Source organism: Anolis sagrei, chromosome 5 (assembly GCF_037176765.1).
Source record: "Anolis sagrei isolate rAnoSag1 chromosome 5, rAnoSag1.mat, whole genome shotgun sequence".
NCBI classification, from domain to species: domain Eukaryota; kingdom Metazoa; phylum Chordata; class Lepidosauria; order Squamata; family Dactyloidae; genus Anolis; species Anolis sagrei.
Window position 1 is genome coordinate 124220078 of NC_090025.1, and position 16588 is coordinate 124236665.

The window sequence follows — 16588 nt, forward strand, 5'->3', positions numbered from 1 at the left end:
TGCCCACCAGTCTGAGGAGCTAAACATCTTTGCTTTTCCCTTCACTTGTTCAGAAGTGCTGAAGGAGAGATGGATGGTGTATTTGCAAGTTCCTTGGGGCTTCAGGACATTGAAAAATAAGATACAGTTCCATCCCTTGCTGAGCCCCTTCAGATCTGTTACAAATTATAAGCTCAAACAAGCGACATTCTTTGTTTTTAACTCCATCCTTTTGTAATGTAGAAAATGAGGACGATAGGGGCGGAGGAACATGTTCTTCTTAAGACTTTTAATAAGCATTTAATGTAATGGTTGTTCTGGATTTGATTATCCATTCAGGAGGTCTACAGACATGCCATCAGTCCAACATGTTTGACTCATTGGTGTAATGATGGCTAATAAACACATGAGCCAGATCATCCAGTTACTCAGGTTGCAATATGACAATAAAGCAAGAATGAATGAAGGAGGGGTATTACATATTGTGCTGCTTCATAGCCAAACTATGTCTTATGTAAAGTACATGGTTTTCATTTGCGTCTTTTGGGGCGGAAGGGTTTCATTTACAATAGGGAGCTGCAATGGTTTGGGCCCTAACCTCTCTGGGATGGTAACCTTTACCCCAACCCCATAGTCTCAGAAAAAAATCCGTATTATTCTGCAAGTTGATAAATACAGGCAGTCCCCAAGTTACAAACATTCTATTTATATATGAGTCATCATTAAGAACAGAGGTGAGACAACAGGAAGTGAGAGAAATCTACTCCTAGGAAGGGAAAATCATTCCTGGAAGAATTCCTGCTGTCAGCCTTTGCAGCCTGAAAGACAGTTGCATATGTCAAGTAAGAAATTAAGGTACCGCTTTATGCGGGGATGCTAATTTAACTAATTTATGATGCCATAAAACCTTCCAGCAGCGTGCAGAAGAATGAGGAAGTACTCCATCAAAGGACTCAGTGTCACAAATGGATGGTGAAGCAGCAGTTCCCCCTGTGGCCGGAATCAAACTGGAATCAAGCATACCCTCATGTAGCCAGAATGCTGGAATGTTAAAATTGCCTCTGTGTCTTTCTATATATGTTGTATGTCTAATTGGCATTGAATGATTTCCATGTATATGTGCATTATAATCCGCCCTGAGTCCCCTGCGGGGTGAGAAGGGTGGAATATAAATACTGTAAATAAATCAATAAATAAACCTAAGAACAAACCTACAGAACCTATCTTGTTTGTAACTTGGAGACTGCCTGTATATATTTTTATATATTCAATAGATAGATGCAACCTTCATCAACAGGCATGGGAGGTCACCAAGATTTGAAAATCCTTCTTCCTAATGCTTTGCAGTCATCTTTATCAGTGGATTGTGCTTGTCTCCATTCTAGGGGTGAGGGGAGAGTTCAGTTGTGATTTTCTGCATTTCAAATTATTGCCCCAAAGCAGGCGAAGGTGAGAGTTTTTTTGTTGTTGTTGGGGAGTGAGTGGGGGTAAGTTGGCAACTATATATGAAATTGCACTCTAGCATCACTGCACTGTTGGGTTTAAACTTTGGCCATCTGGACTTGAATTCCCACAGATGCTTTTAAAGAGATGTCAAAACATTCGAAATGGTAGGGAAATGTATAAATAAAACATTGACAACTGACATATGCTGCTTTGAAAATTAACTTGAAGAGGATTGGCTACTACCATATAAAGACTGCAAGAAACAGCTGCACCTCAAACCCAAATTAGAATAGAGCTCCAAAAGGGTGTTTCTGGAGAACAGCTCTGGAAAATGCAGCCCAAGTTCTCTCCTTGTAATTACACCCCAGCATAATCTTGAGGAAAAGGGGGGGGGGGGGGGGAGAGAGAGAAATGTATAAGGACATTACCCAGAAATATTGGAGCTCCTGGTGGTTAAAGCCTTGTGCTAGTAGGACTGGTCGACCGACAGGTTGGAGGTTTGACTCCGGGGAGTGGGGTAAGCTCCCATCTGTTGAGCTCTAGCTTCTCATGTGGGGACATGAGAGAAGCCTCCCACAGGATGGTAAAACATCAATCATCTGGGCATCCCCTAAGCAACATCCTCGCAGACTGCCAATTCTGTCACATCAGAAGCGACTTGCAGTTTCTCAAGTAACTTATGACATTAAAAAAAAACACAAATGAGAATTCTTCCCCCCACTATTCTTCCCTCTTTCAAACATTGATGTTGGAAATCGTTCACATTTAAGAAATCTTATCTTTGCCATGTTTACTTTCTATTAGCAACTTTGCCTACTCCTTTACTTTGGATATGAAAACTGTATTTATGAATGCTTGGCTTTAATTTTAATTTACTGCAATACATTTCAGTTTGTTCCCCTTTTTTCTAGCCTATTATGGCTCATCAAATCAATCCCCAGCATTTTCAATCTACCAGAAGCATTCCATAGTATCATACTGTAAGAGACAAGTATATTTATTCATTCGCTCAAGTATTCATTTAATTTGTATCCAGTCTTTTGCCTGCCAAGGGACCCAGGCAGCTTACAAAATGTAGATATTTTAGTATAATAAGTACTATTACAAAAGTTTACAGTTATTAAACATAAATTTTATTAATACATAATGTTCTGGTACGTCTGTACGAGGAGCTCCAACTTCTTTTTCTTCCTTTGAGTGCTTGCATGTATTCCAAGGTTCCATGCATTTTGCAATAAGGTGGCTTCACTTGGTTTGCAATTATAGGGCCAATGACCCATCGATCATCATTAGGTTCTTTAGTTCTGCCCCTTTTTCTGGATTTTGGAAAGGAAAAGGGGACCTCTAGTTCAGTTCAGAGAAGCCTTTCGTACAGGACGTGAATCAGTTCCACCTGTAGAAAGCTTTGTCTTTTACAGCTTTCGCTGGGGTGATCCAGTCCCACAGCTCTACAGAGAAGCATAGCTTTGCTGGGGGGATCCAGTCCCACAGCTTTACAGCCAGCCTTTGTTCGGAATTGAAGACCTTCTTTCCTCTTGGAAATCTACAAAAGGACTCTGTTTGGTAAGGACCACTTCCGGCAGCCATAACACAATTTGGACCGGGAGTAGGGGTCCACACCAGCAAAACCTAAGACAGATTGACCTGGTAGAGGTCAAGGATTTCCCTGATAGAGAAAAAACAGTTCATGAAGATAGTTGCCTGTCCCTTGTGGACAAGCTTAAGAAAGCCACCAGTTGATTCAAAGCCTTGAAGTATTTGTTTGATTTATTGAAGACCTAAGCAATAATAAAGAACTTTGTTAAGCTTTCCAAGTTTCTAAAGACTTTGTTTAGGGAAATCCAAAGGGCCTCTAATCTGAGGCACCCCTGGCGTCCTGTTGGGCATACAGAACACATCCTATCTACAGACCTTTTCACAGGCCCAGCACATGACAGCACACATAGTTAAATTTTGAATACTACTCTGGCATATGATTAAAATCATGTTGGTTGAAGAGAGCAAGGAGGGAACTAGGCAAATTTTCCATGGGAGGGAGTTCCACAGTCTTGGAGCAGCCACTGAAAAAACTCTGTCCTATTTTCTCACCAACAGCACCCAAGATGATGGTGGGACTGAGAACGAGGCATGTGCCAGAGATCTTTGAAGTCTGGCTGTTATAGGGCAATAGGGATATATTATTTTGGATAGTCTGAGTCCAAAATATATAGGGCTTCAGAGGTCATACCGAATACTTTGAAATCTGCCTGGAAATGAACTGGTGGCAAGTAAATCTCTTTCAACTTGTAACCAGCCCCAGCACTGCAGCATTTTGAACTGCTTGGGATAACCACCATTGGGACGTGTTAACTTTGTGCACTCAGATTTTAACATTCCGTTTTCTTAAGAAACCCCCTAAAGGCAACATATGTTTCAACAGCATCAATATGCTGTGGATTTACACATTTCTCCAAAATGTGTCCTCTGAAACAACAGAGACAAAATTTCATGCAGATGGAAGAGCTTCCTTTCTTGCCAGGACTCTCATATCCTTTAGTTGCTTTCATCTTTTCTGGGCCCCTATGTAAACAACTCCCTGAGTAAATTAAGTATTCCCACATGGTTTCAGACCCTGCCATTTTCATGTCTATTTACTTCACTCCTTGTTACACATCAGAAATAGAGAATGCCTGACAGGAATTTGGAACATGCTAAAAGAAATAAATGGCAAACATTTGGTATTTTTGTAGAGTTCATGGTATGATTGTCATTTATAAGTATAAATAATGGCTGTTGTGCATCCGAATTTTTTTTATAAGCTGCTTCAAGTTTCTATTAAAACTTAAGCTTTCGGAAAGACTATAATCAATAACAGGACGAATTTCACTTCATGTTGGGATGGGCATATTCTCAAGGTTGGAGGTACATTTTAAATATTTTTTAGCCATTGTTAGACTTCATTGTCAGAATTAATAATGACCAAATCACTGGTAGGCATTTTTGGCTACCTTTTAGCTGTTATTTATTTTATTTTTTTTAGGAAGGGCCTGTTTCAAAAGGAAATGTGTAAGCATCATTTGTTGCCCAAAGAGTACTCTAAGAACAAATTGGTTGTATGGCTAGTACTTTGTCACAGCTCACAAGTATTTTGCTGTCACAAGCATGACCTTAGAAACATTAGAGTCAAGCTTGAATGTAGTCATGACATGGATGTAACCAAATGGCTTGTGGCAGGCCCGTAGCCAGAATTTTTATTTGGGGGGGGGCTGAGTTTAATTTGGGGGGACTGAGTTTGGTTCGGGGAGGCTCAGGATCTATCCCAGCAAACCTTTTGTATCATTATCCCAAGACTCCCATGCATATGGGATATATTGAGCATTGTGATCAGATCATGATATGAATAAACATAACAGTTTAAATAATGTACCAGTAAGGCCTTCTCGCGAACCACCCTGAGAATTTCGGGGGGGGGAGCCCCTCAAACCCCACCACCACCACCACCACCACCACCACCACCGGTTACGGGCCTGGCTTGCGGCCATTTGTAGTATGAAAGTGTAACTTCTGAAGTTAATACCATCATGTAAAGTTTTTCCTGTTTGTTGATAAGATCCAGAGCTGTCTGATCCTGAGAATAAGCACACGGATTAACAGTTTATGCCTTTCATTGAACTATTCAGTCAACATAACTACCCATTGTGCTTCTTCCTTTACATAAACTGAACTGACCATTAATCCCATTGTGAACTGTTTTGCATATTGTTGCAGCTGTCTCTGGTGTGAACCTTTAAATGGACTCACACATCAAATCAACAAATGATAGCTCCTTAAGTTTTCCTCTGCCAGAAGGGCCAGAGCTCATGTAAATGCTGAGGAATATGGGGTGCAGGGGGCAGGACAGACAACCATTCAGAGCTTCCCCTGTTTTTGTTTTTAACCTGGTGTGCAACCGCTTACCCTGGGTTACCTTACATCAGTCTGCATGCATTAAATGACAGTGGAGAACCACCCACAATGTAATATAGTGATTTAAATGTTGGACTAGGACTCAAGGAAATCAGGTTTTGAATCTCTGATTAGCCATACAAACCCGTAGGTGACCTTAGGCAAGTGATGCCCTGTCAGCCTCAGAGAAGAACAATAACAAAACCCACCACACACACACACACACACACACATACACAGACACACACACCAAATAAAGCTTGCGAAGAAACCTCATGACAGCTTTCTCTTTGTGTCATCATAAGTCATAAATGTCTTGAAGAGACACAACAACAAATCATAGAATGAGAGAGCTGGTAGGACCACAAGGGCTTTCTCCACCCTCGGTATACATACTCAAAAGTAAGCTTTATTGTGTTGAATATTCCTGCATGAATGTATATAAGATCACAGACTAATTTGATTCTAGGATATAATTTAATTTAAGTACAAGGTAGGAGGGGAAAACAAAGAGCTCTTTATCCACACATGGCTTGTGATGCTGTTTTGACCAGAGATAGTGTGCCAACAGTTTTTAAATGTTCTCAGTCATGACCGATATTGGACTTCATTCCCCTTCTTTCCACACCGATCTTCTTGCTTCTCCTCCTCCATCACAAGTAGCAGAATTCCAATTTGGATTCAAAATGGAATACAAGAGGACAAGATAGCATATAGGTTTGCAGCATAGTGTAATACCTCTGAAGGTTTGAAGGTATTGGTACCAAAGACCTCAAAAGAGTAGCTTAGATTCAAGCCAAGGCTACTAATTTGTAACAGATTCTCACTGATTTGTGGATAAGAACTAAGAATGAATACATTTAATGAAAAGTGAGCCACATAAATTCAATAGAACTGAATTCCTGGCCAGTACTCTATCAACAATACATACTGTTTTTGGTTAAATGACCCCAACTATTAAAAAAATGAAATGCATCTGAGGTTTAGGTTTCTGTCCTCAAAAAGCAAAATAATAAACTAATAGAAAAACACTAAACAACTGAATGATTAAAGAAAAGAATGATACAAAATGTCTCTCATTCAGCAACTCCTGGAACAGTCTAGGATTGCTTATTTACAAAAAGACATGTTATCAATGAAATGTTCTTCAAAAGCAAGACTCTATATACACCGTGGCATTTCTTATATACATAGTAACATCAAGGAACTGCCTCCTGAAAGGCTCTTCCCATGGCACAGCTAAAAAGTCCACAACGATGTGGTGAGGAACAATTGTAGATTTCTCTTTACATTGGCCATGCATTAGGAGAGAAGGGGAGAACTGTTCATTCCATAGAAAGATTCCTATACACTGTAGGCTTTCAATTGCTTGTAGTAGCACACCATGGGATGAAACCATGAAGAACCAACTCTTACAATACATATGGCAACATCTAAAGAGCACCTTTGCTCTCAAGAAAAACAATTTGACCAGAGCAGTGTTTTTAATGGGGATTATAGACTTTGTACTCCGAACACATTTGGAAGGCAATGGTTTGAAGAAGTCTGACATGATGAGGGAGTTTACTCTGTAGAAACTTGACCTTGTGGCAGTCAGTAAGGACCACTGGCATGTGAAGACTATTCACATAAGTAACAGTTTGCAACAGAGAAGAATTCCAGTCTCCTGAGATGTTTGGTGAAAAGTTGGAAATTCTAAACTATTTGCTGTCCTTCATAAATATGAAGATTGGGTGCTCTTCAATCTGAGGAGAAAAAAAGAGACAGTATTATACTTTGAAAAGGCAAGTGGACATCTTTGGCTATACCAAGAACTGGGACTGCTAATTATTTTCATTTGCCCACGCTGTTGTGCCTATAGGAACTTATTTTGTCACTAGTAGCAGGTATGCATACATATGTGCCTTCAAGTTGTCTAAATTTCATAGGGTTTTCTTAGGCAAGCAATATGCAGGGATGACTTGTCAGTTCCTTCTCCTCTGAAATATAACCTAAAGCACCTATTATTCATTGACTGCCTTCTATCCAAGTGCAAAACAGTGCTGACCCTGCTCAGCTTCCAAAATCAGACAGGATCTGATGCCTCACGGTATGTAGACCTTCACTGTGTGTAGATGGGTTCTTCTAAAGCAGGGGCCCTCAAACTAAGGCCCATGGGCCGGATGTGGCCCTCCAAGGTTATTTACATGGCCCCCACTCTAAACATTAGACTTAGGGTTATCCTAAGTCTGAAATGACTTGAAGGCACACAATAACAACAAGCCTAAATAACTATCTCATCAGCCAAAAGCAGGCTCATGCTTCCCATTAAAATACCAGTACGTTTATGATGGTTAAAATTGTTCTTCCTTTTAAATATTGTATTGTTTTTTCATGGTTTTTGTTCTACAAATCAGATATGTTCAGTATACATATGAATTCATTTGGGTTTTTTTTCAAACTGTAGTCTGGCCCCACAATTGTCTGAGGGTCCATGAACTGGCCCTCTGCTTAAAATGCCTGAGGACCACTGTTCTAAAGCTATCTAGCAATTTCTTCCCAGTGTGCCAGGAACACATAACATATTTCATCCCATTTGGCTATAATTGTTTCTTTCTTTCCTAGAAGTTCTCCATCTGAACCAGATGGTTGGTGGATTGGCACTGGTCCCCAGACCACCACTTGAAGTAGCAGGGATTTAGACAATTTCATAACTTTCTGTTTACAGATAGAACACATCAATTAGAGTACTCATTTGTCATTAAAATTTTGTGAAGAAAATCCATTTTGACATATTGCCACAAAAATAAAGGAAACCCCCTTTTTGAGAACATTTCTTAACAAGGTTTGAAAGGAGGAATTCTGTTTTGTGTTAATAGGACCAGTGGGAAATTCCCATAGGGAAGTACTCCAAACATGTATGTCTTCCTCTCGGTAGAAATGGAACAGTTCAACAAACAATGGAGAATAGTTTAAACCAAGAAAAAGTAGATAGATAGAAAGAAATCTGTTAATAACTGCCCTAAAATCGGTCAGCAAGGGTTTCCACTGGGGTATAGTAAGTAAATGTAAAGGTTTTCCCCTGACATTAAGTCCAGTCGTGTCCAACTCTGGGGGTTGGTTCTCATCTCCATTTCTAAGCTGAAAAGCCAGCATTTTCCGTAGACACCTCCAAGGTCATGTGGCCGGCATTACTGCATGGAGTGCCGTTACCCATTGATCTACTCATATTTGCATTTTTCGAACTGCTAGGTTGACAGAAACTGGGGCTGACGGCAGAAGCTCACGCCACTCCCCGGATTCGAACCTGCAACCTTTCAGTCGACAAATTTCGCAGCTCAGCAGTTTAATGCACTGTGCCACCAAGGTATAGTAGCAGAGCTTAATAATTAGATAACAAATACATGTTTTTGATACTGGATCTTTTTTACTTTATTTGCAAACAAGAAAACATCATTTGGCTTGCCCAAGCATCAGGAAAAATATTTTTCTAAGCAGTTCAGTTTAGCTACCTTGAAATGGAGGGAACATTTGCTAGGTTTCTTTTACTTTAAAATGACTCTTTCATATAAAGGCTATCTAAGTATCAGTATAGTTTTTGCCCTATTTTATGTATTCAAATAAAAAGGGGAAAAGCATGTTAGTGCTGAATAAGGATTGCTAGCACATTTTGTCTGGGAAACTACTGTCATCATTATCATCATCATTACCACCACCACCATCATGCTGTCATAATATGCAAAGTTTTGGATGCTCTCAGAATTTGCTGTCATATCTGTCTTTGGTAATCTAGTCCTTTTTACATGATGCTTCATAATTATCATAAAGAATCATGATGCAAATCTCCCTATGCCTCTATAAAAAGACCCTTTTCAAACTGGAGCATTTATGTAAAATATTGGAATGATTTACTGAGGTTAACAAGTGATTCAATTAACAAATGTGATTGACTGGATGAGAGTCAACAAGCTGAGGTTTAATCCAGACAAGATAGAGGTCCTCCTGGATGGTTGTAAGGCCAATCGGAGTATAGGGTGGCAACCTGTGCTCAATGGGGTTACACTCCCCCTAAGGACATAGGCCCGCAATCTGGAGGTCCTCCTGGATTCAACACTGACACTTGAAGCTCAGGTGTTGGCGTTGACTGGAAAGGACTTTGCACAGTTAAAACTTGTGCACCAGCTGTGACCGTACCTCAGAAAACCTGACTTGGCCACAGTGGTCCATGCCTTAGTCACATCTAGAATGGACTACTGCAATGCTCTCTATGTGAGGCTGCCTTTGAAAACAGCTCAGAAACTGTAATTACTGCAAAGCCGGATTACTAACTCAGGCTAAATATAGGAAGCACATGCGCCCCTATGGAAGCAACTCCACTGGCTGCTGACAAGTTTTCGGACCCAATTCAAAGTGCAGGTTATTACCTACAAAACTCTATATGGATTAGGTCCAGCCTATCTTTGTGGCCACATCTCCCCCTATGTACTGACGTGGCTCTAAGATCTACCGGGGAGGCCCTACTCTCAGCCCAACTTCAGTCCCAAGTGCAGCTGGTGGGGACGAAAGAGAGGACCTTCTTGGTGGTGGCTCCCCCAGGGATATTAGCCCCCCCCCCCAACACACACACACATACACACATAATAATGTTTTTCACAAGGAGCTGAAAACATGGCTCTTTAGGCAGGCTTTTGGAAATGGTTATGGCATCTCATAATCTAAGGACCAAATGATATAATATTGACACTGGCACTTTAATGGTCGAATCTGGGCTGTGTCTGGGATGTTGTACTACTCATTTTAATGCCAATTAGTAATATGTTTTATTGATTTTAATTGGGATTGGGTTTTTTTTATTTTTGTAAAGTGCTGTTTTTATGTGAACTGATATTGTCATTGTCTAATATGTTGATGTGATTTTACCTGTATTTTTTGTGTTTATGGCACTTGTATGTGCTTCTGTAAGCTGCCCTGAGTCCTTTTTGGGAGATGGTGGCGAGGTATAAAGTTTTATTTCCATCATCATTATTAAATATAATGAAGTCAACTAACTAATAGTAAATGAAAAAATCCAATGTTGGCTCCAAAATATCTAGCTATGTCAGCTTAAGCAATGTCATAAGCTTTAAACTTACCTAAGATACTTTATTTCTGAAAACAAATCAGTTCTTTTTCTTTCAGCATCCCCAATGAAAACATATAGTTCTTATTTGTGGCCTGTTACTATGATAAAGATTAAGGAAAAGTTTTCTGCTTCAATTTTGTCTTCAAGATGTTTTCACCTAAGACTGAATAGTATCATTTGATGCAATCTTTCATATAGGAAATAAGTATTTATAGTCAGAGATTAGAGTGCAGCCACAAAACGGTATTTTAGAAATTATTTCATGTATGCAGCTGATAAAATTATTAAAGCATATTTAATTCCACTCTAAACCAATTATATATATGATGTTTGCAGTTTCTATTTTATTTGAAAATGTTCATATACCTATAACACTTTGTCTCTGTGAATTTAAATGAGAAGTTATTAAATTTTAATATTTGTCCCAAATTCTAAAATGATGTTATTCATATTTGACTTATAAATACTGATTCATAAATAAGTACTATAGCTTCAGAAGTAATAGTCTGCAGAGTGACAAGAGGCTATTTCAAAAGAATACATGCCCACCTCTGTATTGTGTTATGTGATCTGTTTTCCTTTTCATTTCTCTTCCTATGGAAAACTGCAAGACAATAATATTACAACTTGAACATCTCATTTCCCAGAAATGTTAATTAAATACAGCAAAATGGAATGAAATTAAATACGTGAATCAATTGTGCAATTCTTGTACCATGGAAAGCTACGCTTCGTGTACTATGCTAGACCTTGGCTCATTTACATGACACAGTTATAGCATTATTATTTCACTTTAAATACCATGATTCATTCCTTTAGAATCCTGGGATCTCAGTCAGGTAATTTAAGTGTCCGACCAAATTATAAGCTTCAGGTTTTCATTGATGTAGTCAATGCAGTTAAAGTGGAACACAGAACTATAGTTGTGTAATTGTTTAGAAAGTGGCAACCCCTTGGCCTCAGTAAAGCTTATTATTGAAATAGTATGTTTTCAAACACTCTTCTGGACCAAATATTTTTCAGTGAGGAGCAGACAAAAATACTATCAGTCTCCATAAGTTCTCTTTATCGTTGTCATGAATTATACATATGATACCTCCAAGAAGACATGAGGCATTACTAGTTCATCACTCCTATGGGCACATCTACACTGACCACTTTGTACAAAGGGCCAATGAATTCGCTCCTTGACAGCTAAACAATGCACAAAGCTGATCCAAGTAATGCAGACTAAATCTGCTGAACATGGTCATGAACCACATTAACCAAACTCATGGGTTGCTCAGAACTTTCCCCAGAATCTGGAGGAAACTGTAGCTTTGGGCACATGTTGGGCTAGAAATTAAATGTGTAACCAAAGAAGTATAATTAAAAACAATGTTTGAAGTTGACTTGTAGTTTCACCTGGCATCTATCATTAAATCCACAACTTCTGACCAGTCATCATGAAATCATCTCTGGATTGATTTCCTTCAGCTGCTTGTGAGTATGTGTATATATATATATGTTTTCTTAATAACCTCAACAAAACCAAAGCTGCTTTTATCTACACAACAGTGACTAGTCATATTTGTTCTCTGTTGCAAATAGCTTAGACATAAAACACTGCCTGGCAGAGCATACATCTCCCATACAGATGGAGATAATTGTCATTCTCTGGCACTTCCTGTGTTTAATTGAAAAATTACAACAGGGCAATATCATCATATGGTAATAACCGCAATACTTGCCCTCTACTTCCTCTTACTGGCATAGATTTTATATCTCACTAAAACACAGTAAAGCATACTATAAATAGGCTTCACAAAACAAACACAGTTACAGAGCAATTTAGAAGAAAGAGCACTTTTGAAGGTCTAACAGGTGGATGACAAAGTTCCTCATGCTATCATTGTCATGCCTCAAGGGGAACTTGCATGATAGAGATGTAAAGTTTACTCAGTTGTATTTTGAGCATTACTGTGTAACTATAAACAGCAGGGTGTGAAGGTGCTGGCACATCTCTGCAACATGTCTCCTGATAACAGTGCAACTCATTCTACAGACTACAGCGGTGTTTCTCAAACTGTGCTTCTCAGGGTGTTTTGGACCTCATCTCCCAGAAATCCCAGCCAGTTTACCAGCTGTTAGGAATATCAAAACATCTGGAGGAGCACAGTTTGAGAAACTCTGGACTACAGAATTCACCGGATCTTGTATGTGCCTTCAAGTCAACTTTTGACAATACCATGAATGTCATAGGGTTTTCTTAGACAATAAATACTAAGAGGTGGTTTTGTCAGTTCCTTCTTCTGAAATATAGTTATAGAGGTTGTATTCCATGGCAGTTTCCCATCCAAGTAATAACCAGAGTGGACCATGCTTAAGATTAGGAAGGATCCAGTACAGCAGTTCTCAACCTGTTGGTCCCAGATGTTTTGGCCTTCAACTCCCAGAAAACCTAACAGCTGGTAAACTGGCTGAGATTTCTGGGAGTTGTAGGCCAAAACACCTGGGGACCCACAGGTTGAGAACCACTGATCTATTGACTTTAGGGCATTTGCCAAACCAGAACCCCACCCCCACCCCCTTTTATTACTGTTTGAGCATCCCTTATCAAACATTCTGAAAACAATATACTCAAATTTATCCACATTGATGGCTGACACAGCAGCACCTTTGTTCTGTGCACAACATTTTTAATTCCATATATATAATTAAATTCAAGCTGTGTGTGTAAGCTGTATATGTATATGAAATGTAAATTGATTCCATATTTAGACCTGTATCCCATCTGCATGATATCTCATTATGTATATACAAGTATTCCAAAATAAAAAAATCCGAAATATTGAAGTATTTCAGATAAGGGATGATCAACCTGTATTTCCTTATTATTATAAACTCGCTGCACCATCTATTCTTTACCTTGCCCCCAAAGTCCTAATATTGCAGGTTTTTTTCTTTATCCCTCTTTCTCCCAGATTCATTCCACATCTAATTTTCATGCTTCTTGTACCTGAAAAAAGTTTGTGTCCAAGAAGAGCCATCATAGTCCCAAGTATAGCAAGCAATGCTGCTAGAGGTAGGATACTAAAGGAATTTTCATAAATTCCCGTGCCACGAGTAGAAGAGGCTGTGGGGTGAAAGGTTTTCCTTTAATAGTAAATACGTACATCTGAGGATAAGTCAATGTTCCTAGATATCTGGGATCTTTCTAATAGATCATTAGTTACTGCTCTTTCATCGTATATTGATAATACCAAATACAGTAAGCTGACAACAGAAATACAGAGTAGCAATTGCAATTGCTGCAAAGGGACACATAAACCCTCAGGATTTCTGTGTCCCAACATTATTAATATGAGTGCTGGTCAACCCATATGGAACACTTGGATTTGTCAGCAACTCACTATTTTATTTATCCACAATGTTCCAAGGTGATATGACACTGTGGACATGGGAATGAGTAAGAAAAGCAACTTTTAGCTTTTCCCCCTCCAAAAAAAATTGAAACACTATCGTCATCATGTAAACCCATCAATGAAAAGGGCTTCAGAAATACCTGAAGAGATCTACTAGAGAAACTCTCAAACCTTGACTTGTCCCTAGTCATATCTTCACAGACACTTGAATCCACACAGGGATTGTCTAACTGCTATGGAGATAGGAAGCAGTCCCCATTGTTCACTGGCATGTAAGATGCAAACTAGCAGCCACCCTAAGTGTCCCCCTTCACCTCCTATGTTGCAGCAGTCTCCAGCCATGACACAGCACCTTCCTGTTCCCCGTCACTTGCCCTGATGTCAGTCAGAGTGACAGACAGAGAAGGAGGGGAGAAAAGAGGAAATCCCTTCCCAGCACTTCCCCTTGCCCCAGCTGCCATCAGGGCAAGTAGTAGAAAACAGATAAGTCCAGAGGTATGGCTGGAGACTGCTACAACATGAGAGGGCAGGGGGAAAGAGGACTACCATCCCATGTCCCCGGGTCACCTGAATCTGGGGAACATGGGATGGCAATGGGAACAGTTGTGTCCCTCTCCATTTGGGAACTAGCCCAACTATTTCCACTGGTCCTATGTTGGGGGAAAGCCTGAAAGCTGAGTCAGAATCTGGGCTTCCTCCCAACTTCCAGCAATGCAAGGCAAGGCTTTCCCAGTGTTGTCACAGATCAGCCTCATTTTGTGTGTAGCTGCCGCAGGGTTGTTCCTAATATACACTAACCTAGGTGGTCAGTGTAGACTGGACTCCTTTCAGTTAATACCATGTTCTTTCCTTTGTGATCTCCCTCTTTTTTCAACTATCCCAAAGACATGTCGCTCTCTAATAGAATGGGAGGTAGGGTGATGGAAATAAGCACTATGTGAATCTTAGGCCTAATCACCCTGCCAAGGTTCCTCCACACCCACACACAACTTCTACTCTTGTTGCCTTTTGTTCAACTGGCTGATAACCAGGATGTCATGTAAACAGTAGCATTATTCTCAACAAGCCTGAGGCTCAAGGATTTAAATCACCGTGGTACAAATGCTTGGCATTTCTAAATAATGGCTTGACTTTGGTTATTCTTGGGCCTGTTCCATATTCGTGATTTTTTCCATGCTTGTTTATGTACAGATACTATTAGTTTGAGTCAATCCCTCCTCTTAGGTGGTGTCTACCTTATGATTGAGATGTTCATAACAGCAGAAATACTGCTTCATCTTAGTGCCATTGTGGAAATTTCAGAAGCATACACACTGCTCAAGGAGGCATTGGGATATATAGTTTACACCATGACCATGATTTTTTTATGTCAGGAGCAACTTGAGAAACTGCAAATCGCTTCTGGTGTGAGAGAATTGGCCATCTGCAAGGACATTGCCCAGGGGACGCCCAGATGTTTTTGATGCTTTACCATCCTTGTAGGAGGCTTCTCTCATGTCCCCACATGGAGAACTGGAGCTCACAGAGGGAGCTCATCCGCACTCTCCCCGGATTTGAGCTTCTGACCTGTCAGTCTTCAGTCCTGCCGGCACAAGGGTTTAAGCCATTGCACCACTAAGGACTCACCATGAAATGAACCCTCATATTCTGGGTGCAAACATACAGATGCCCCCATCTTACACCTAAATATAGATGTAAAGTTTAAATCTTCAGATGATGATCAAAGTATACTACTACACTGGCCTCCAAAATCCTTCTGTTTCCCAAATTATTCTGGCATATGTTGTGAGGGGTGGTATAGATATACATTATCAGGACTTACTGCAAGGCAAATCACAGATGTATGAAGGGATAGAATAGTCCACATCTGTTCTCCATCCCTTGTGGAAGAAAAAAATGGAATATGTTATTTGCCTTTGAAACAACAGAACAGTTAATAAAGGTTTGTTTAAAGCTCATATCCAAAGATTTAAATGGATCATTTCCTAACAAGCTGTGCTTGGTTTTTAAACAAATGCAGCTTGTTAAGAAATGATCTGTTTAGATGCATTACATTTATACTTGAGTCAGGAACAATAATCTGCAATGTTTAGACCATTTCACAATTTCTTTATAATTTTGCCTCGGGTCTTTTGTGTCTTGTTTCAATAGTATACAATAGTTTCCGACAAATCCAAGGAAACAGTATTCTCTGGGACTGGTTTTCATTGCAAATAATTTGACTGATCTTTTTGTGCTTTAGAAACAAACAGCATAAGCCTGTCACATCGATTTCAAAATTACTTTTATTAACTTCCCTGGGACTCTTAGGTAAGTGTGTAAAAGATTTCAGTTCTCTGCACAAACAGAAAGACTTATGGAACTGAACTCTAAGAAGAGATGCATGAACATTATAAATAGATCAATAACATTGTGAAAAGGACAGATTGAAATCAATGACTACCTCTTGTTATTTTCAGAACATTTACTTCACTTTGGATTCTCTCCAGAGAAACATAGGGTGTATCTGCACTGTTGATATTTCATCGACTTGCACTTTGCAGTACAATATCGTTCACATTCCATATGATTAGAGAGGGGAAAGCATTAATTTAAGCCCCTTCTGCACTTCCATATAATCCAGATGATCAAATCAGATAGTCCACATTAGTTGCTTTGGATTACATGGGTCTACACTGCCATATAATCCAGTTCAACCCGGATAATCTGGATTTTATATGACAGTGAAGAAGCG

General features: G+C 39.6%; 1 protein-coding gene across 3 annotated transcripts in view; it reads right to left on the bottom strand.

Annotated features, from left to right (window-relative positions):
* Nucleotides 1-5807: 5807 nt before the first annotated feature.
* The window catches only part of IL17REL (interleukin 17 receptor E like), a 67128-nt gene continuing 56347 nt past the window's right edge, over nucleotides 5808-16588 (bottom strand). The window contains exons 15-18 of one of the 3 annotated variants that reach the window (XM_060779552.2): nucleotides 15677-15734; nucleotides 13449-13565; nucleotides 11000-11054; nucleotides 5808-7094 (exon numbers count right to left, since the gene is read on the bottom strand). In XM_060779552.2, coding sequence (XP_060635535.2) covers nucleotides 7064-7094; nucleotides 11000-11054; nucleotides 13449-13565; nucleotides 15677-15734 — 261 coding nt within the window. In that variant the 3' untranslated portion in view covers nucleotides 5808-7063. The remainder of the gene's footprint in view (nucleotides 7095-10999; nucleotides 11055-13448; nucleotides 13566-15676; nucleotides 15735-16588) is intronic. The other 2 variants (XM_067469033.1, XM_067469034.1) reach the window with 2 other exon arrangements.